Source organism: Triturus cristatus, chromosome 7 (assembly GCF_964204655.1).
Source record: "Triturus cristatus chromosome 7, aTriCri1.1, whole genome shotgun sequence".
Classification (NCBI taxonomy): Eukaryota; Metazoa; Chordata; class Amphibia; order Caudata; family Salamandridae; genus Triturus; species Triturus cristatus.
The window spans coordinates 1,584,792,333-1,584,815,982 of record NC_140590.1 but is presented as its reverse complement, the minus strand read 5'-3'; the positions used below and the strand labels follow the sequence as shown (position 1 = coordinate 1,584,815,982).

Here is a 23,650-nt window from a genome sequence, read left to right as displayed (position 1 = left end):
ACACTTCGTCCTGCATGGCATAGACTTTACAGTCCTTTTTCAGGGCGTCGCACTGGGAACGTCAAAAACAAAGGCCACCAGACAGGAGGAAACTCCTAATCTGGCGGGCGGCCCGACCACAGCTTTGGAGGTGAGGCAGCAGGGGGGGGGGGGCCAGCGCCACACCGCCAAAGTTGTAATCAGGCCCATAGATTTTTAGGTTCTCTTTATCCCCAAAAAGCCCGAACATGCAGAGTACTGCTGGTGGCTAAAATAAGACTGACTCACAAAATGAGCCTCAAGATAAGGAGTTAATAGCCACTGATGATGTCTACTGCCTTCCTCATAGACATCCATCATGAGTGAGAAACTTACACACAGTATACAAGTCTGAGTTCTGCTTCCTTGGTTTTTTCCTATAAACTAATGTAGTTATGCCCAATCTGTGTATTAATGAGCCCTTATTTTGTTTTCTTTCATACTGTGCATTTATATTTTTGCATAAATCTCTACCTATTACACTTTCTTCATTGTACGTTCTGGCAAAATTAATATTACTTTAACAAAATTGTGCGCAATTTGAAATACGTTCAATTTCTGTGAAATCCCACATGCTTTGCAAACAAAATCACCATTTTGTCTGCCCTGACTCCCAGAACCCAGGAGCACTGATGAGGGCGTTGAGGTTTGCAAGCATCCACTAACCGCTGTGAATGTGAGCAATTGGAAGGAGTTGTGTTACAGTCAGGGTGTCTGTGTTTCCTGTCTTCAATACGCAGACTATCGTCTGCTGGTTTTCAGTTTTCCCCAATGCTGATATTCTAAAGGGGGCGCCATTAATCCATATTTCTCTTGTTTTGCTTTATATGTTTTGCAATGGTTTTTATTAATCAAGCAAATAAACGATTATTATTACTATTATTTCTATTTTGTTGCCACACACTTTCCAGTCTTGCCAATCCACATGAACCCTGAAATTCACCACATCTTGCAATTTTAGTAGTTGTGCAAAAACAGCTACATATACTGCAGTTCCAATCCTTGAATCAAAATGTACATTTTTCACTGTCTCTCAATTCTAACCTGTAGCACACACTGCTATACAGTAATGGGAGAGAAAATCAACTCTAATGATCACGGCGTAACACAGGCCCCCCGCAGCACCCGCGGTGCGGGGAGGGGGGGCAAGCTCCAAGGGGCCCCCTCAGCAGAGCACTCTGGCCAGAGAGCTCCTGATTGAGCCCGGAGGGGGCCCCTGCACATACCTTGCAGGGAGGCCCCCTCAAGTATCGTTACGCCAGTGCCAATGATATATTCATGCCTGCCCTGCTATTTCATTATTGATTTATCCATACAAATCTTCCAATGCATCTCGTGCATCTCAAACATACACTGCAGCATTTCCTCCTTTTCTATTACAGATCTACCAATACACCTCGATCATCCAAGACCCTCTGTTTGTTCTGTAACTGGAAAAAATCGGTGGCTGTTCTGCACACAACAATTTTCATCTGCAGCATCTCTGCTATTCCAGCCTAAGAAATGTAAAGATCCAGCAATGAACCTCCACGGATGCTGTTTCAACACTGGAACAATCCTGACCTGCAGCAGCCCTGCTGTTTTAAAACTGACTCTGAAACATAAAAATGCCTATGCACCAGAAATTGGACTCACAGCACCTCATGGTTCCAATACTGGTCCCCACCGGAACGCGACAATGTCCTCAGAGCATCCTCTACCATTCCGGTACTGAAACTCACACAGATCTGCTAGTGCCACTGAATGCTCAGTTGAAACACATGCTTTTCAAGCACTGGAAACACAGTTTTTGAAAATATAGTTTATTCCTTACTTTCACACCGCCACCTGTTTGACCTAGCAAACACGGTGAGGTCTCTGGGCAAACGCAGAGCTACCCTTTGGAACTCCCTAATATTCCAGAACTGGAACCGACAAATAGCTCTACAAATTCCCACCATTTTGGGTAAGAAGTGCAATATTTAAATATATCAGAACTGCAGAATTTAAGACAGATTAAAGTGAACCTCTCCAGTCTAAGCAGCAGTAGGAGGATATTGGGCCACAAAGGGGTTCAATTACTATTCCCAGTCCAGTCTTAGTAACAGCAGAGAAAATGTTGGACTCCGGAGGGGTTCGATTTACCATTCCTACTCCAATCTACACAACAGTAGGGAAAAGGTTGGACTTTGAAGTAACTGGAAATAAAATTATACTTCCTAATAATATTCTAAAAACCAAATAACTAAATATCATTTTAAATAAAATAGAAAGATATATAGATTACATGTTAAAAAAATTAATTAATAAATGATAAGGTTAAAACCTTTAAAAAGTTAACACAACTGAAATATTACTACTTCCTTACCTAAACAAAAACAGTAAATCCTTGAAAATGTTAACTTCCCAAAGAACTTAAATACCTATAGTTTTTTTTTAAATAAATAAAAAAAAGAACTCTTTAATAGAGTGTATTAAAAAATAATTTCAAACAAATTATTATTAAGAACACTTAACAGTTAATTGATGCAAAATTCAAAAATCAAACATTATAAACATAATATATCCAACATTAAAAATATATTTAACAATTAATCGATTAAGTATTAACAACAATTATTAAAGTAAACATTTTACATTTAATAACTTCCCACCCTATACCCCTAAACCACAAACAGCCCCCTAATGAAACATCAACTACTTTTTTTTAAAGTCACATATAAATATACTATAAACAAATCTAAAAAATTAAAAAAACAATCATAAAAAAATGAATGAATATAAAAATATTTAAATTATTTTAAAAAAAACATCCCATTCTAGTCACCTACATACCCAACAGCCCACCACTAAAATATTAACAAAATGTTAACATACATTAAAAAATGAAACTTACATACATAACTATTTAACAAGAAACAATTTACATATTTTACATTACAAAATTAACAATAACATTTAATTAATTATAATTTAATTTATTTCACACCCAATTTCCCTACAAACCCAACAAAATGCTACATTATAGATTGATAAGTTACTGCTAAAAAAATAAATACACGTTTTTAAATTTCACACATCAATTTAAGAAAATAATAAAACATTATACTAACAATATTAACAACTGAAATAAATATTCTAACTAACATATATTAAAATAATGAAACACGACATTAATAACTATATTTAAGTCAACTATATTGAAGAAAACAACGTTATTTAAAAAGATAATGCATACTCTAAAGAAATGATATTCCTGGCAATGACATTCTCTTACATGATACTTTTGCTTTAACAATATTCTTGAGGACACAATATTAAGGTATTATATTTGCAACTCAATATTTTGTCTAATCACCAACTCTTTTTGCTATTTTCCTTTTACATGATCCATTAATCTCCTGCTCAGCTTTTATGCGCTGGAATGCGGGATCCCAAAAAGTGTGGTCCAGGTAAATCAGCATGGCAGCTCCACCACGCTTATTATGGCCCTGCCTCATAGGCCATAGTACCCCTGTTGTGCCTATAATGTACTCCCGACCTCCGAGTATGTGAGACCTGGAGGTGTCACGAGACCTAAGAACAGTGCCTGCTTTAGGGCGGTACAATCAAAGTCGGCGCATCAGGCACCAGGCACATGGGGTGCTATTTGTGCTCTGATAAGGGAGGAGGATAGAGCAGGTATGACCGCCGAGACAAGAGCAGCCTGCAGATGACTTTGTATGCATGTAATTTTCAGTGAATAATAATAAAGGCAAGGTAACTCTAATTGTTAATGTACTTGCGGGAGAGATCTGTGTGTTGTTTAGTCACAGTTTTAATACATCATTAGGTAGCACAGAGGGATACTTTACCAGCTGTAAAGCACAACGTGTAACATGAAGATCATAGATTTGTATTTTATGTAGATAGCTCAGTGGCTTACTGCTATTGTCACTGAGATCCTTTTGTTATTTGCAGTTTATAAGTTACAATCCTTGTACTATAGCTCTGTGAGCTATGAACCAGCATCAAAGAACTGCATGCAAACTGTATGGTGTAGGGTCACCCCATTGTTTCGTTATTATAAGGGTGCTAAAAAGGTTTCCTTTGGGAACGAAGAAATTCTGATTAGTACAGACAACTCCAACTACAATGTGATGTTTTAAATACTGAGTCTGTGTTCCTCCAGACCAAACAATCTTAACATATAATGCCTGATAGTTTAGATGACATGCGACTGCTACATCTTGTAGCCCACATTGCCTTATATAATGTTTCCGATCAATTGATTTAAACACTTGCATGCCTCAGTGTCTCTGTACAATATGTGTGTTCGATGTAAAGAGCTCTGATACCCTGCATTGTGGATGAGGGATGCTATCAAAGAAATTAAATAAATGTGATTAAGGGGCTACAGAGAGATAAGGGGTGCCATTGGAGGGTGGTAGTGAGGGGATCTGTGGAGAAGGAGGACATGGAGGGGGCAACAACAAAGACTGCTTCACCAGGCTCCTCCAATGCTAAAGATGCCTCTGCGCAAGAGATGTGTGATAAAAGGAAATTTGTGTCTCAGTTGTATTCATCTAGCAAGAAATTGAAATGGGAAATGGTTAGAGAAGAACCCCCTCCTCCCTAGTAATTCATGGCAAATGTGCCACATAATTTAGGGCTTGATGTACTAACCTTTTGCGCTATCTGAAATGCTGCAATGCACACAATAGGCACGCTTGTGACTTCACAATCGTTTTTTGCTATGTGCTGATCCAATTTTAAGAGTCAGTAAACTTTTATTGACTATTAAAATGTGATTGTGAATGAATCAGTATTCTTACACAATCCCATTTTAATGGTCAGTTTGGATAGTCAGTATCGCAATTTGGAAGGGGCATCCGGCTTCAAAATTGGGGAATCAATGCATCTATAATTCTCCTATGTGTATCTTTAAAAAAAGGTTATTTGGGAGTAGGCAGTGGTACAGTGCCTATTGAAAAAAAGGAAACTTTTTTTTTTAACACAGCCATATTTCCTTTAAGGAAACAGGCTGCTTTTAAAAAAAGTTTTCTCTATCGAGTGGCAATCACAGACATGGCGGTCTGCTGAACACTGCATGCCACCATCCCTGTTGGAGTGAGTCATAATTTGCAACCTGCTTCATGAATATTATTGAGGTAGCTCCAGTGCTTTACTTGTAGAAGACATAGTCCTGTGCCCCAAAGGTTTGCTCAGAAGCCAGCGGCCAGTGCTTTCAAAGGTTGGGGTGTTGGATACCTGACCACACTGAGGCCTCACCGGAGACCGAGCTGACTTATGCTTTGGATGACATTCCCCCAGAACTCCAGTGCTGCCCTGCTCCTACTCTCAGCACAGCGGATCATGTTATCTAGAATGAATTGACACACATCTCCTTTGCCATACCTTCCAGTAATGTGTGAGTTTTTCTCCATGGGGGTTGGGTTGGGGGGGGGGGGTTTGTGACTGTATTATGGGCGTGGCACGGTTCCACTACTCTACACCTTATGGGTAAACCACCACCTGAGGAACTTACATTTGTTATGTTATGTTGTTTGTATATGGTCCCGGACTTGTTTCTGTCTTGACCTGGGGACAGCAGTTTATAATTTCCGCCTCTATTTTTATTTCTCTCGTGTGGAAGAATGGCATGGCAGTGCGGATGGGAAGGGGTTATATGACATCACAATAGATTGATTTTCGCCCTACATAAAACATACTGACCAGGAAGGTCTGGGGAATGGCTACACCCAGACGCCAACATCAAATGTAATCCTATTGGAGATGTTGGCAAATCCATTTGGCCTTTTTACAAGAAATACACATGACGGCTACAGAACTTCTTATACTCGGCTGCCGCTGGAGAGGTCAGCTCTTATTCGGCCTAGGATAGAGGGGCACTCTTGTGGACCCAGAAGGGTGGTATATAGAAGCAGAGGGGAGGATGGATGGCGCCCCCCCCCCCCTTTGCACTAGTGAACTTTTTGCCCCTTATGATGGGCAAACACTAGTTCTGGAGGCCCTGACCCCCATAATGGACCTAAACGCACCAAGCATATGGGGTGGGGATTTTGACTGTGTACATGACACCACTATGGACAGATCTACACCCCCCCTTATTGGGCGGCACTCCTGCCGTCCACCACCACACACGTTTGCAGATTGGTTGGGGTATCACCGCCTGCAGGCAATATGGAGCTCCATGCATCCCCCCTCAGCACCCTTACCTACTCTGCAGTAAACTACAGGGTATGTAAGGGATCCGAGGGGAATGCACTGCATTTCATACCCCTCGGCACCATTAAATGCCCTGCAGGGATTTCTGCAGCGTATGTAAGGGTGCCTAGAGGTATGCACTTCTGTGGTTTGGTTTCTAAACAGGGCGGCAAGAGGCAGCTGTCCCTCTGTGTATAAAAAACGCTGCAGATTAAACTTTACTCTGCAGTGATCTAAAAACATAGAGGGACTGCTCATTCTTCCAGCCCTGTTTTAGAAACAATAACCACTGCAGAATAATTCTGCAGGTGGAGTGGCAGAAGCTATCAGTAATTCTGCATTACAAGAGTAACGCAGAATTACCAAATTCCTCCGATTCCGCCGCAATTGAATATTACACCCCGGCCTAGTATTTACCCTGGAGTGGATCCAAAGTGCCTATGGTACACATGTCCAGAGGCAGTCTTTTACCATATGGTGTGGACCTGCCCAAAAATATGGCAATACTGGACAGAAGCAGTGAGGACACTGACTGACAATATGTGACGTTCCCAACAGGTGGGCCTTCTTCATTGTTTGCTGGGGCTGACTCCTCATAGTCATAAGAACAAATACGGCATGAAGTGTATAGATTTGGCGTTCATTCTGTTAAAAGACCATATAGCGCTGGTGTGGAAATCTGCAGAGGCCCTCCTCCATCACTGTGGATGAGCTAGCTCCTCAAATGGACCACTGCAGAAACTACAATAGGGCGCTCGCTGCCAATGCGGCAAGGGGAGACGGCTCAATGGGACACGTGGGACACATATATAGACAAACTGGCTGTGAAGACAGATGAATGGCCACCCTGAGACCTGACATGGTTTGACCAGCACCTCTTGATGCATTCAGCAATAGCAGGCAAGAGTGATGCATGCACTACAGGCGACACATCCTCGGTGGACCCAGGTACACTGTCTGGCCCGGACCAGACCCCATCCCATTACACTCTTTACCCCTCCGCACACGAAGAGCAGAAAAGTCCTGGCTACAACCCCACCACAGGAGTATGAGTCCTTCCTCCAAACCCCACCTGCATGCACGCTGAGATGCAGGGCCAGACTGGGAACAGCAACCCGCCCTGGCAGATTGCTGCTCAACAGGCTGAGAGTGGGGGTGCGGGAGGGGGGTGCTAACAAGAAGCGCCGTTCCCGCTTTTGTTACAGGGGGCCGATGTTGCAGCACTGATGGAAAACCGGCCCCCAGTGGCAAAACCAGCACCCCCCCCCCCCCCCCCGCCTCGGGCCCACCGGGGAAACGGCAGGGGTGATCATGAACGCACTCCACACGACTGATAAATATAAGTTAGGCCCAGTTTGTGCAACGTTGTATAGTTCTTAGACCAGTATTGCACGCTCTAGTAGACAAGAAGCCCAACACATGGGAGTCCAAGCCCCGATGCCCCGCCAAGTGCACAAATGCTAGCACCAGGTACGGCTATCAACATACCTCAGTAACCTCATGAACTATGGGAGCACTCGGAAGTCCTATAGATCGAGACATATACTGTATAACTGCTCTAGATGTAAGATGCAACCAAGTTATGCTTATATATGAATGTGTTTCCACTCAGAAAAATAACAAGCATTGGCATAGCCAATAGGTCTCGCCTTTGGGACCTTATAAGTATTTAGTTATGCAGCACAATATCCTTACTGCAACAACATTAACTGTTGCATGGCTAAACACTTATAAGGTCCCAAAGGCGAGACCTATTTGCTACGCCAATGCTTGTTTACATTTGCGTCTGCTAAGGTTAGGGGTAAATGTGTTTTCATCTGGGAACAAGAAGAAAACAGAGCCAATATTCATAGGAATTTAGCAAAATGAATTTCTCCACTGGGTTGAAAAACATGTTGAGAAAAAAGTTGAAGTGCTAATGCACATTTAAGTTATAGTTTTGCTCTCACGTATGCTGCACAATTTTAAAATGTGAGCACTTCTGGAAATGCTGGAAAAATCACAAGTTCTCTTGAATCTTTATGTATTTCTAAAGAGTAAGAAAGTTACTCCAAACGTAAACTCGACTCTATGGCCCTGATTATGAGTTCCTCGTGGTATTCTGACCTGTGCAGAAACCTCGCTTCATGTATGGGTCAGAATTACGAGTTTGAACTTATTTCTCTCCTGCAATAATTATCGGATGCAGTAAATACCTCAACATTAGTTCAATTTTGGCAGGTCAAACCTGCCAAAATTTAACATGGAAAAGTATACTGTATTTACCTTACCATGCAGATTTTGGTGCATTAAGCACCAAAATCCGCATGTTATTCCCCAGTAACTCGGAATAGGTTTTATCGCACCCAATAAATAACGAGTCCCAGGGTATTGATATTTACCAGGTGGATTAATTGCACCTGAACTTGTCTGTGTGTGAACGTTTCCATCTTTTCTCAAGGTATTTTGTCAATTGAGTCCAAAGGGTACGTTTTCTATTTTTTTACTAACTGTAGAGAGAACAAAGCTGATTTTTGTTCCCCCTTCCCGCGATTTGAACTGTAACTCCCCCCCCCCCCCCCCCTTAATATTTAATGGGTTTATCTGTGTGTTATCTGTCAAATAGCTCATGGGCTCGACACTCCTATTGAAGAAACCTTAGTTTTAAGCGAGATTGAATAAAATAGCAATACTTTATTTCTGTTCATGTGTTAGTCCTCTTGGGAATTGAGAAAGTCTTTCCTGCAGTTGGGGGGACAACATCCCACTGTGCTTTTCTGCATTTCTTTGCCTTCTTTGTTTCATTTTAATAACATCCAGTTCTCATAAACCAATGCCCATTCCTACGTCATCTTGTACCCCCTTTGCTGTAATGAGCTTCCGGTTCCAGTTGTATCCACTGCTTGGCGGTTCCCATGAGGTGTTGTTGGTATCTCACGGACTTAGTAATTCAGAGTAGGAGAAGTGAGGCCCAGATTCAATGGAATACAAAACAATGCACAACATTGGTCCTGTCTCATCACTTTAGCTGCGGTGTTAGGTCCCCAGCCCGCTCTCTGTCCAGACGCACTGTCTAGGTTTAGCACTTTATGGTGCAGCTTCAAAGTTGTCTGTTTTGATATGCATTGTAATCTGCAGTCAAGTCAGTCCATTTTGTGAGTTACTTTGTTCCTTAACAAAAATGTCTTCATGGTGCATTTTACTCCAGGATTATAGATCATTACTTCTCCTTCAGTAGATTGTCTTGCTACATCTAGCGGTCCTTTGTCTGTTATCACGTTGATGGCAAATGTATTTCCTTTTATCCAGTTGTTTTCTCGTGTTACTTATGCAAGTATTCTTTCCCGCGTTCAAGCCGGTGTTTAGAGGTTCATTATGAACGTCCAGCGAGAATGGCGTACTGTTCCTCAGGGAAATAATTCGCCCTCTGCTGCAGGGCAGCTTTGCTGTACTGTAACAGTCTGTCTCCATGGGACATTCCAACAAACGTTCAGAAATCGTGGCCTTGGCTTTATATGTGTACTTTCACTGGCTGTGTTTTCCCATCAGATAAGTAGCTCGTCAGCACAATTAAGTTAGAAAATATGTTTTACTTATTTTACAAACGTCTGTAAAGAAAAGCAAAAAGGGTAAGAGAATCGATGGTAGCCTTGTCCGATCCCCGGTAAACATGGAAAACGTGGTACCGCCTGTAGTGGTGACGTAGGATGATATGTTGAGATGCCACATTATGACATGCCCTTGGAATTCAAGGCTAGTATCCGGAGAGCAGCAGCATTGCAGGCGAGGACACTGGTACGGGAGGAGCCCTGCTGGTGGTTGGATGACAGAGCTCTCAATACTTTTTTTTCATTATTTTTTTAAAAATGTTATTTAAATTGGCTGATTTGACTATCAGCCTAAAGGTGGAGGTGTTACAGGGAGGAGGGTCGGCTCATCCAAAAGTCAGAATATACCAGTAATCACCCAAATGTGGTGGCAGCCTGTGATGTTCCAGAAGGAATGCAGAAACTTGCCCCCAATGATCTGCCGCTGCTGGCGATGGAGTACTGTGAGGGTGGAGACTTACAAAAGGTAAGTGGGATGCAACCAACTTAAAGACAAAGACAAGCGCGTTCCTCGTGCTAAAAAAAGGCAGCAGAGGGAGGGGCGAGAGGAGGGGGCGAGTGAAAACGTTTCACTTGCGTGAGCGCGAGCAGCGCCAGGAGCGATAATTGCTACCATATGGCACCGTGCGCTCCCGCATGTGAATCTCCACACGTGCATGCGTTTCATTGAAGGCAATAGAATGCGTGCACGTTTTTGGCTGAAAACCCAAGCGATTGCAAAAGGTCTTTTTACCAATGCAGCGCATGTGCACTGCGTAGGCGAGACCCAAAAACAAGCGAGTGTGGCAAAAAAAACCTAAAGGTGTCAAACAAGACTTTCTATCACCAGAAAATGTGTTGACACCCGTGATGTTTGTCGTTTCCTCTAGTCCATTTACATGGGATATTGTGAATCCCATTAAAGCATTATGAAAATCAGAGGCGTAATCCTTCAGGCTTTTTATTTTTGTGAATAATCTCCTAGGAATCTAAGATCCATCAACAATACATAATATGAAAAAAGTATAATAATTATCTATCCCATTATTAGTGCGCAAGGTAAAGTAATATGTAAATTATTTATATTTCTAAAGGCAAATTAACAAATGTGGGAGTGTGCACTGGAAGCAAGCACAAACCTGAAAGTATACAACTGTATGACGTTAGAACATGCAGCAGGTAACTACACAATTTTAGCTGCAACAGACCACTGAGTAATTAACGCTGGTAATTACAGTTTATTCTAGATGAAACAAAAATCGTAAGACATTGGGTAAGAAACATGTTACAAAAGAGATCAAAATCAAACCTGATGAGATCAGAGCCTCGTATAGTCATTATGCAGGCACTCATTCGCTATCTCTTTAATAGAAGACTAAATTCATCAGTTCAAAGCTGCATAATGGAGTTGTGGGATCCTAATTAAAGATCAAGAGCTCTACCGACGCTGCTGGCGCCCGGTGCGACAATAATTTTTGGCGCCCCCCACCCCTACAACCTCCTTATCAGATTCTCCCTCTACCACCGGGCAGAAGTGCCCTCATCTCTCCAATCATAAGTTATTGCTAAGCACAGCACAACCCCCTGAGGTCAGCGCCCCCCTCCACAGGTCAGCGCCCAGTGCGGCCGCACCGGTCGTACTGACCTAAAGCCGGCTCTGATCGTGATCCTGTTCTGTGCCTGTGCAGAAGCTCGAAAGGGATCTCTGATAATGTTTTGGGAGAAATTGCCCTCTCTGTGGCGCAAGCATCCCTGCCTAACTCCACGTGTCAGCAAATGAGCACTGGGAATCACGCCTTGGAATCCTCGGTCCCCAAGCACCGCTTTGTGTTTTCAAGCTGCACTGTCTGCAGTGCGCGCACTGACTCATGGGCCGAGCAAGCGGCCACGTGCACGGTGCGCAGCACAGTTAAAGGGACCACAGGATCATGATATGGCCTAAGTAGCCAAATACAGCACATCAGAAGAGTTAACCTACTTACCCCAAGTTCCCAGGCTCCTCCACTGCAAGTCTTTTTCTTCTTGCTTTTCCAAAACTTTCTGCAGTTATTAAAGCAGGGACTGTGAATATCAACAAGAAACATTTAAGGTGGTCGGACTGCACTAAAACAGAAACACATAAGCAGAAAAATATTTTATTTCTTGAGCATAAAATGTTCATATCATGCCTTTAGATGAAAAGGTAAGACTTCTATACTCCCCAGGGGTCACATGTTAACAATACTGAGTGGTAATGAGTTAGGTAATAGTAGCATCTGTTATACTCTATGGTTGGAGATTCCAGAAATTTAATGTAGGTGTTGAAATTAATATTAGTATCCTCAGAAGCAGCAACAGTAACAGCAGGAATCTGGATATTATTCTTTTAATTATCACTGTAAGTTCTGCTTTTGCACTGAATTCTTTCAGACTTGAATGACGCTTAAACTGTAATGTATCCAAGCGCCTGAACCAGAAGTACGTTCCAATCCAGGAAGGAGCTGAAACCATATTGGGTTCAGGCTCCAGCACCATCTTCACAGTCCTTTATCTGTTGCAAGAAGAGTCTTTGCCAGAGCCACTGGAATTATGCGGTATGGATGGGATAAATAATGTGACAGGGTTGAGTAAATTATGCGGCAAGAAGAGGTACGTTTTGTGATCTAACGTGACACATTTTGTGACAGTATTGCCTTTGTTTTTTTTATTTATTTGTGGTGTTTTATAAAACGCAAACATGACCAAAGGTATTAGAGCGCTGTACAAATGAATGATATACATACACAAAGAGCAGGAAACTTAAAAAAAGACCATCTAACAGAGCATAGACCAACATTTAAAAACTCTGAAAAGATATGGTGTGTTGTAACAGAGTTATTGTTAAACGATGGCCATTCGTTAAAGACTGGATAGGTTCTCCAGGCTGGCTTTCCAAAAGTCTCGGTACCAGGGGGACAATATTTGTGGGAGTCCTGCTGGTATGGGTCTGCCTCTGCCCTGTATTGGTATTACTGTCATTGTGCTGGCCACTACGCCCAGTGGACAGGCTCGTTGTAGCTTTATGATAGGAATCTGCTCATTAGGATCTTTTTTACCTCTTTTTTGAAGACGTCGATCAATGGGTTAGACCAAACCTTGGATGGTAGGGAGTTCCAAATCTTTGGAGCCACTCCAGAAAAGGTGCGTGTGTATGTTCTTTGTTTTCTGAATCTGGGGGTTCTAGCCTGAAAGAGTTTGCACTTCTGAGTGTGTGGCTGCCTCCTGAGATTACATTTTTTTGTGCTAGGTACATTGTTTTGTTACAATGTAAGGCTTTATGCATGAGGTAAGCAATTTTCAGTTGAGTTCTGGCCTCAAGAGGGAGCCAGTTGAGAGACCTAAGCAATGGGGAAATGTGGTTGAAGCGTCTAGTGCCTATTTTGTAATTTTTACACTTGTTAACACTGTCTGTGCATTGGCTACACCTCGTTAGTATCTGTTCAACACCCAAATATAACAATAAAAAACAGAAAGGTGACCAGTAAACCTTTGCGAAGGCCTGTCCACTGAGCAGCAATTAGTTTTGCTGCATTTTTAGTAACTTTTGAACCGTTTGAGCTAGAAACAATTTATTTTCATTGAAATCTGCAAGAAAAATGCAGCGGCTACACAATTGCATAACTCTAGCGGCCCTGGTCTTCACTAGCTGTCTGAATCTGGAAAGTGTAGGCTTTTCTATGGGCATGTTTTCTAGAGTTGTGGCTTCTCCTACAACAAATAATTTTGCTTCTAATGTGCTATTTCTAGCTTGTTTTCCTCTGATCACTATCAGTGTCACTGATCCTAGTGCCGTATTATGTAACTAACAATCTGTTTTTTTATCTAAAGTTTTGAAATTTCTTTTGCTAGTGGTACAGCGTGAAATTTGACCCCACATTTACACGTCACAAATACATAAGCTATGCATGCATTTAGCACATGTTTCCTGTGTGGCCTAACAACCTTAATAAGATATATATTGCACTTGACTGGGTGCTAATTTGTAATAAACCTTCTTAACTTTAGTCACTGATTCTTGGTCTTTATTGTGTAGCCAAATGGGTTATACTGTTAATTGGAATTTATTGATGTAATGTTAATTCTCCTCACCTCTCAGTTGGATAAAAAGGTCCACTGGAAGGTGAATGATAAGAGGGTAGGCCCAAAACGCTGCATTACAAACATGTGATGCATCAGCACTGCCTTCATTTGACAGGGTATGCCATAGGAACCACTGTAACCTTCCAAATTGCCCGGGAGAGATGACTGATCTTTGCAACTTTATGCATTGTTTGGTGTCTTTGCGCTAAACTGATATGAAGTTACCAATTTGGATGAGCTCTAAAGACGTCTGGGTATTCTGATCTTCCATTAAACTTTGAGTGTAATCAGCGGGTTTTTATTTTGGTTAGGGGATGTAGTCTATCTGTATTCTGTAGACTTTGCAGTTTTCTCAAAGGCCAAGACTCCAAATTAGAAAAAGATATGTCTTTCAAACACACCAGTGGTATGGATCTGATGTGTTGTCAGGTTATAATAATAATACTAACCCTTGCATGTTTGGTGTGTGCATGGATTTAGTTATAGCACGCAAGTCAGTGTTTTCACATTTTTATCATTTTTATAAACAGGCTGGTGTTTGCTCCTTTTATGTGTTTTCAGTAATAGTGGACTCAAAAGACTGGTCAGAATTAGCATTCTTCGCCACTCCATTTCAGTGTGTTCAGCGGTTCTTGAATTTCAATCATGAAAAGTGTGGGTTGGTTTGTGTGTGTTTGCATGAGTGCAAGCATGTGTAAGTGTGTATCTGTACACTTCTATATGTGTGTGTACATGTGTGTTTGTGCATACATGTGTAAGTCTATACATACACATATAAGGGTGTGTACAATTACACAATTACACATATACGTGTGTGAGTGTCCACTCACACGTTGTATAGCCAACCCATTGGGCTACACAACATGTATATGTGTGTACACATTGATGTGTACACATGTATGTGTAAATGTACAAGTACATTTGTACATGTATACATGTATGTGTAAGTGTACATGCACATGTGTATGTATATATGTACAAGTGCATGTGTATGTGTACACCTGTATGTGAATGTATACACAGATAAGAGTATATGTACACATACATATACAAGTTTGTGTACAAGTGCACGTGTACACACACATTGGCATCTACAAATGCACATACACCCGTACACATACACATACATGAGTATGTGTACACATACACATTTATGTAAGCATGTACACATGCACATAATGTGTACATGTGTACACATACAAATACACATGCACACATACACATGGTACAGCAGCCTGAGAGGCTGATTACGGAGCACGGGGCCCACCGTTCGATTCTCGGTGGTAGCTCAACTCAGGATCATGCGACTCCGGGCAATAGCTCACTAAATCTCCCCGATGGCCCCCAGCGCTTTGAAACCGTTGAGGGGTGACATGTTTGTGCTTTACAAATATGAATTATTATAATAATTATTATGTGTACACGTAAACATGTATGTGTGGATCTGTATTGCATGTGTGCGCGTGCACATGTATTTGTTTGTGTGCATGTGTATCTGTGTGTTTATTTGCATACATGTATACATGTATTTGTACATGTACTCATGTATGTGTATATCTACATGTGTGTGTGTGTACTTGTACACGTACATGTGTACGTATGTGCACATGTACGTATATGTGTAAGTCTACAAGTACACAAGTATGTGTATATGTGTACACGTACATGTGTATGTGCATGTGTACATTTGTACATGTCCACATGTGTGTGTAGATGTGCACGTGTATGTACAAGTCCACAGGTACACACGTACATGTATATGTATACATGTACACATACACATGTATGTGCACACATACACCTGCATGTGTGCATATACCTGTGTATATGAATGTGAATGTGTTTATGTGCATGTGTACAAATACATGTGTATGTGTACACATGTTTGTGCACACATACACATGCATGTGTGAGTGTACATCTACATGTGTATGTGTACACGTGTATGTGTACATGTCAACATATGTGTTCATGTACAGATGGGTGTGTACACATGTGTATGTGTACATGAATGTATGTGTATGTGGGTATGTGTACACATACACATGTATGTTTATGTGCACACATACACATGTATATGTATGCATACGTGCACATATGTATGTGAGTGTACACGTACACATGTGTATGTGTAAGTGTAGCTGTGTATGTGTACATGTGTGCACACATGTATGTGTATGTGTAACAGGCTTTGCAGTGTCTCAAAGAAGAAATTATTTGTCTGACATGCTGGCAAAGTTGGAGAAGCTGTAGAAATCCGATGTCTCCAAGTTGTGGGATGCAGTATCTCTCAAGAAGTATATAGAAGTTGGCGGAATACCGCGGGCCTTAAGAATTCTGATCACACCAAGCTACCAGAATCCCCACCCTGTTCTCATCAAAGAATAGGTGGATGTCAATACCATGAGCTTTTTGAATATGATCATGATCCTCATTAAATATGCAGAAATTGAGAGGGATTCCATTATGGAACAAATTAAAATCATCAATGATCCAGTGAGTAAAGAGGAAGAACGAATAGGACTTTTCAGACAAGAATTAAAAACTAGGACGGTGAAGTATGAAGACTCAATAAGACAGAGGAAGGCACAAAAATTTGAGAGAGACAAAATGGTTTATTAAAGAGGGTAGATCTTTGCCTTTGCAAGGAGAATATAAACCAAGCACAGACAACAGCTGGGAGAAGTAAATCAACTCAGACAACTGGTGTCCCTCAGTGATCTCAGTGCAGATACGGGTTCAGAAGTAAAAGGTAAATGTGATGGGAATGAGAAAGCATGCACATCAGTACAAGATGAATTTAGTTTTTTAAGGATGGACAGTCGTACCAATCACTGACCACGAAGGGAACAAAACCCTAAAGGAGCAGAAAACAAAGGAGTGGGCGGGCAAGAGAAAAGGAGCTAATGGAGACTTCAAAGGGCGAGGGACATGCAGCAATCAGAAGTGATGAATCATAACAAAATGGTAATTAATTTAACTGATATTCCATAATCCCCAGAAGATGAGGAAATATTATCCCTTGGTCTCACCTTCTGTCCTGTGTCAAGTTTTAACTATGCACAGTCAGGTACTGACTTGTTTAAATTTGTTTCACCAGCTCAAACTGAAGAAACACTTTAGTATAACACTCAAACAGAAACAGGCCATTACTAAGGAGAACATCCTACTGACATTTTATAAGTCTCAGATTTAGATTTTATGAGAGATCTTTTAGCACTGGAAAGAGAGACGGAAGAGTCAGACCACAAAGTAGAGAATATCCAGTTACAGAGGGTTTTGGAACTTGATGAAGGGGGAGAAACCAGTTTTAAACCCAGGTCTAGATATATTCCACCATCCGTGCATGACATTATAAAAGGTTTTTTCTGAATTGATGATTGATAAATTAAGAAGAATGCAAACTGTGTTTGAACATAGAAGGAAACATTTTGTAAATCGAAATGTAAAATTCAAACGGGCTTTACAGAAATGGGAAGCATAGGATGATTGTGTGGTACAAGCCTCAGATAAGGGTGGTGATACTGTACTATGGAAAAATATATGTATATGGAAGAGGCATACTTGCAGCTTAATGATACACAGTATTACACAAGAATTTCAAAAAGAGAGTACACTAAGGTCAAAGACTTTTTCAGTCAATTGATGGAATGGAGAGATGTTGAAATATTAAACTGGGATGAATACAGTTTTTTGACGACTGATGAATCTATTTTGCCATTATTTTACCTTATCCCAAAGGTACATAAAGATTCAGTAAAACTACCAGGAAGAACCATTATAGCTGCAATAGAGAGTCTTTTTCAGAATACTTCCATCAACATAGATCACGTTTTGCCACCCCTGGTATGCAATCTCCCATCATACATAAAATAAAAGACACTACTGAAATTTTAAAGATCATTTTTGATGCATCATGGGAGGATGGAATGATAATGATGAGCTTAGATGATTCCACTCTTTACACCAGCATAAGTCACGGGGATGACCTTAAGGCAGTCCAACACTTCCAGAGGGCTAGATCACTAAAATTATATGCACATAACAACATGCTTCCCAAGATGATTGAGTGGTGCCTCGACTAGAATATCTTTCTCTTCGATGGCAAACTCTTCAAACAACTACGGGGAACAGCGATGCGTACATGCTTCGCCCCATCTATGCAAATTTGCATATGGGCTGGTGGGAGGAGCATGTACTCAATGGACCTGAAATGAGTGAATGGATGAAAATAATCCTACTATTGGTCAGGTACATTGATGGCTTGTTTTTACTATGGGAATGGGGTGAATGTTCAGCACAAACGTTTGCTAAAGTCATTAATGAAAATACCATCAGTTTGCACTTCACATCTCAAACTAGTAGGACACAGTTGGTATTTTTTAGATGTGAGATTCCTATTACAAGATTCTAAACTTACAACCACAGTCTTCAGAAAATCCACTACAGAGAATAGTATGTTGCATGCATGCAGTTTTCATCCTGTAGCCCTTAAAAACAGCATGCCATTTGGTGAACTATTGAGGGCCAGATGTATATGCAGCACACAAACACAGTTTGAGGGTCCCCAGGAAGACATTTTAAATAGGATGCAGGCATGTTTAGTACATCCCAATTTAGGACGATGGATGCCCTTTTTGGGCAGAGAAAGAAGAAAGCTAATTCCAACACAGTAGGTACAGTGAGATACACTACCTCCTCCACACCTTACAGCTTGAATTGTCCCAAGTTTATTTTTGTTTTATGGTAACTGCAACCCTGCGTATAATGATTGCCTCAAAATGTAAAGATGGTGATCCTCTGACATACCAAGCTTGGTACACCAGACTTTTTCATGTATTTAACTTGGAGATGGTACTATATAAATGTAAGGGTAGGAGAGCGAGAAAAAAGGGGTTACAAATTTGGGGCCCCCTGGTGGAGCAGCAGGGATAAAAGGAAATCTTATGCCTATAAGGTTAAAAGAAAGTATATGTATTGTAGTTATCTAGTTATTATGATTTCTGGATCAATTGTGGTTTTCTTTTTCTTCTTTATTTGGATTGACTGTAACTTTTCTGAGGAATAAAATAAAAAAATAAAAAAAAAGAGATACAATACCACATATCATGACAAACACCACATTGTGAGAAAAGCGCTTACTAAACATTGGCACCTCATAAAGAGTGATCCAGTGATAGGAGCCAGTGCAACAACCAGACACAAATCCTGTGCAGAAAGACCCATTCCATGAGGGATTTCTTGGTTAAGAGCGGGGACCCATTACTGAACAGTGGCTCAAACCAAGTCCAAGATTTTGCAAATACCAGAAATATAAAGTATGTGCAAATTGTAATAAAATTAGTGAATTGCAGACATCATTTCCCAAGACAATAAAAATAGGAAAGACTTTGAACTATAAAACAGAGTTCGCTGTTTACACCTAGTTTTGCTCTTGCCCCAAGGTATACATCAGGAGTACAATTCTCACGGTGCATAAACAGATACACCAGCATTTGCAGACTATCAAAAATAAAGACATCAATTATCCTGTGGCTCACCATTTTCAGAAAATGCATAAGGAGGATCACACATTGCTTACTTACAGTGCCAATGACCACATACTTAAAAAATTGAAAGGAAGTGACAGAGAGCAGGAGCTTAGCAGGTTCAAATCCAGGTACATCCTGAAAATGGACAGTAAGAAACCATTTGGTTTAAACAATGGTGAAGAATTATATTTCCACCTCTGACTATGTATGTTTATTATAGAGGCAAAGGCAGAAGACAACACCTTTCAAAATATGCAGCATAATGTTATCCATGAAATTTTCCCCAGTTGTAGAGATTCTACAAGTGGACATTGTACCGGCCCCCCAAAGGGTTAGGATTGGTACTGTTCTTATAGTCAGGATGACTTTTTTAATTATTACACATGAATTATGATTGCTGTAATTGTATAGAGAATAACATGTATTATCCATAGCCCACTGCTCATTTCAAATTAATAGGCACTTGGGAAGCAACTCGTCACTGAGGACAGCTCAGTGATGTGGGGAAGCCCATTTGTATTGTTACGTTCAGCCCAGTTGGGCATGATTTAGCTGATATTTGGTGTTAACATAAATATCTTTTGTTTAACTAAAGGTCTTAGAGATAGCGGACGAACTATACTGCATGCAGCAGTTGCTATCACGAATTCAAGCATGTATTACAACTGCGAGAATTTCATTACGAGCATTCAAGACCTGAATGGCCAGTTCATAATTCTTATGCAAGCAACTAGACTTTGTAACCGGTAAATTCCAAAAGGCAGTTACATCAGTTTGGTGTACTGTATTAACGAGAATTTGTTAATGGATAAGCTAGCCATTCCAAAATGGCGCAGTATTAGGCATTATGTCCTTTGTTTATGTCATGCAAGTGTCAGCACAGGTTTGTTTGTATATAATGCATGCCGTGAGTAACGATCAACGTTGTGACAAAGGCGTGGCACACGCCGAAACTAGTTGACGAGTCCTTTACAGAGCTTGAATACATTTAGAAATTAAAAACTCACCACGTAGTGCCGAAACATTCTTTGAAGGATTGGGAAGTCACTGAGGGGCATAATATCAAGGGCCTTATCTCCGCTTTTTTGGCTTTAAAAGCCAAAAAAGCAGAGATAATGTTTTCGCCCGATTAACAAGAGGGTGATAACATACATTAGCGCATGTTAGCACCCTTTTACCCGACGCCTCTCTTTGCATCTCTAATGAGATGCAAAGTGGGCGTCACTGGGCAGAACAACGTCGTAAATATCGCTGATGTGCACATCGCAATATTTACAAGGAGGCCCAGGCATTTTTGCAGACGTTAGTTTTTCGTCTGCAAAAATGCTGACTTACCAATACTTTGTATTGGAGGTGGATTATGCGGATACGACCACAGGGTCGTATCAGCAAGGTTATCGCCGTTTTCCATGGAACATCGCTGGTTTTCCAGCGATGTTCCATGGAAAACAACGCTATCGCAGAATAATTATCGCCATTGGGCAATGCGTTGTTAATACAGCGCTAGCATGGCGATAATTATCTGCGATAGCTGGCGATAACAATTATCACGCACAGAACGGCCAGCGATACTTATCACTGGCCGTTGATAATATGCCCCTAAGTTTGATTGTAACAGTGCTCAGCGTAGCATTGCCCTATGGCACCACCAGCGATCAGGAGTCCACAGGCAATACGCCATTCCAGTGATTGACGTACACGTGTGTGTGTACACGTATGTGTGTATACATGTGTATGTTTGTGGACCACTCACTGTTGGTGTCTTCTTGTCCTTATTAAACAAACTCTTTTCCATAGGTTGTGGGTTGAACAGGGTTAGACTCTAGACAGGTTCATGCCCTATGAACCTCAAGCAGGCTTTGTGAATGCTTTCAGTGGGTCATTGTGCTTTAGCTTCTGCGTGCATGTCAGTACCTCCCTGCCTTTGTCCTACATACTGTTATCTATCGGTAGGCAGTCTTTTAGTGATGTTGTAAATGTACATTGGCACTTATAGTTATTTTATATTGGTTATTTTAATTTGCATGGTGTTTTTATAGGCAGCTTCAAACCACTATACAATGGCCTGACAAAATGTTTGGGTATGCTACGTTTTTGAGGGTATTAAGTCTGAGATGCACAGTTGGCAAAAACAATGGATTAAAGTATGGCCCAAGTAATTATCAGTGGCTGTGATTAATTCAAGAATTCCATCCAATGCACTTTTCTTTTTTTCGGTGAAATGCCCTAAGTGAAATGGGTGTGCCCAGAGGGATGTCCCATACTCAGTGTGCCAAAACTGTATAGGCTGCACTTAACTGATGAGGCACAAAGATTCAGGAAGTGGTCTGGAGGTACTCATGTTCATTCATGCCAGGTGGGAAACTCTTAAATATACAATGGTACTTGAGTTCCTGTTCAGAATGAGATTGACCTAGCAGTTCAAGTTCCACTTTTCCTATTCGAGTTGCTCGGTCCACGGCTGACTTGCATATTGCTTGATCCTGTCAGAGGCAGCACCATGGGCAAAAAAAAGGATGGACTGGGATGTGGAACCCAAAAGCTACCAGTGGGTGAGATTAATTCAGGCATTCCAATCTTTTTTATTGCATGCACGATAAACAAATGCATCGGAACACAAGTTGAAATACAGTGTAGCACAAAGACACCATCAGGCAAAATCACACTCATCACTTTTTTGAACTTCTCAATGCCATGCAGAGTCCTGAGAGGATGTGTGAGAAAGCAAAGACTATCTTTGGGTAAGACTTGGGGTGAACTTGGAACAGTTTATTGTGAAGAAGTTATGATTATCAAAATGACATGGTGAAGAGGTGGGTCTATAATGACCTGAATATGAGACCGTAATTATCTAATCTCAGGTCTTGTCCAAAGTCACTCCATAGGCATTAAGAAAAGATAGAACATTGTAACTCATGTATGTAGTAGGGTCATGAAGAGGGGAAACTAGATCTTCTGGTTGGATGTATGGGGCAAACACTTTGTAGATGGTAGAAAGCTATTATGTTGACCACACTGATTTTGGGTCAAGGGTAAAGATATCAGACAAATAGCTCTTCCAAATTATGTGCTTTTTCACAGGGGTTGGGGTGTGCTTAGTTCCTCTGGTCCAATGTGAGGGAATGGAGCAGGACTGACAGGGAGAAGGTTCAGTATTTCAGGTTAGGGGAGTCAATTGTCTAGCATCCTATGTTCAATCTTTGAAAGGAAGTGGGACAAATTGGGACTTTTGCCATGTTTGTTTTCTTGCTTGAGAAGGAATTGTGTGGCATTCCCATACATCTGCTGTCTAGTCTTGTAGGAGTGTAAGATAAGGCCGGAGAGGCCATGTAAACCTTAAATAGTGACAGACCTGAGGAGTTCAGCATTTGTTGTTGGCTACTTTAAAAAAGAATGTGCTCAATTTGACTTGAGATGTGAGGTTTTGTAAGAATTGTAGTCTTTCAATTAGCACCTGGTCCTCAACGGTATCGAAGATATCTGAAAGGTCTACTAGGATCATTGCAGCCACAAAGTCTTCATCTGTGCCTGAGAAGTGTGAAGTATGACTAAAAAACGCTGTTTCAAGTGCCTTTGTCATACAAGGTATGCCCTAGTTGGGTTTATAATTGAAGGTTAGTAGCTTTTGACTGGGTTTGCGGCGATTCTATTTAAGATAGGCGTGATAACTGCTCAATTGAAGGCTTGCAGGATGACTCCACTAGCGATGGAGACATTGAATACACTAGCGATGTTTGGTTAAGGGCAAGAGGCCCGGGGGGGTGGCAGTGGTATAGCACAAGTGCCATGGACCCTAATGCAAGGGGAAAAATGGACCTCCTAGGCCCTGGTTGGGTAGTAAAAACAGCTATTATTGGAGCTCAGTGGGCCCCTCACAAGCCTGGGCCCCAGTGCCACTTCACCTGCTGCACAATTGGCAGCTATGCCACTGGTTGATGATTTTCCATTACAAATATTGCAAGGAGGTGATGATGTTAAGAAGGAGATCAAGATATGATTTGTGTCGAATTTAGAGATGCACAGAGAGGGTTTGCACAAGAGGGTGTGGGAAGGGATGTTCAAAGATATTACTTTGTGACTCAGTGGGAAGAATGTGAGGCTTGAAGCTTGCATTAAAGGGATGATCTAAACCAGCTAAGAAGTGTTGGTGCCCAAAACTCTGCTTAGAAGACTGCACGCGCCAAGCATAAAAACTGCTTTTTCAGTGCCTCTTTAATCCACCACCTGACACTTCCTCCTCCTTTGTCTTAC

The 23,650-nt window shown here is 41.2% G+C and overlaps 1 protein-coding gene across 1 annotated transcript in view; it reads right to left on the bottom strand.

Annotated features, from left to right (window-relative positions):
• The window catches only part of LOC146812438 (somatomedin-B and thrombospondin type-1 domain-containing protein-like), an 88,173-nt gene that overhangs the window by 10,846 nt on the left and 53,677 nt on the right, over positions 1-23,650 (bottom strand). Inside the window, exon 3 of the mRNA XM_085619437.1 lies at positions 11,753-11,831. Within this exon, the coding sequence (XP_085475563.1) occupies positions 11,753-11,831 (79 nt within the window). The remainder of the gene's footprint in view (positions 1-11,752; positions 11,832-23,650) is intronic.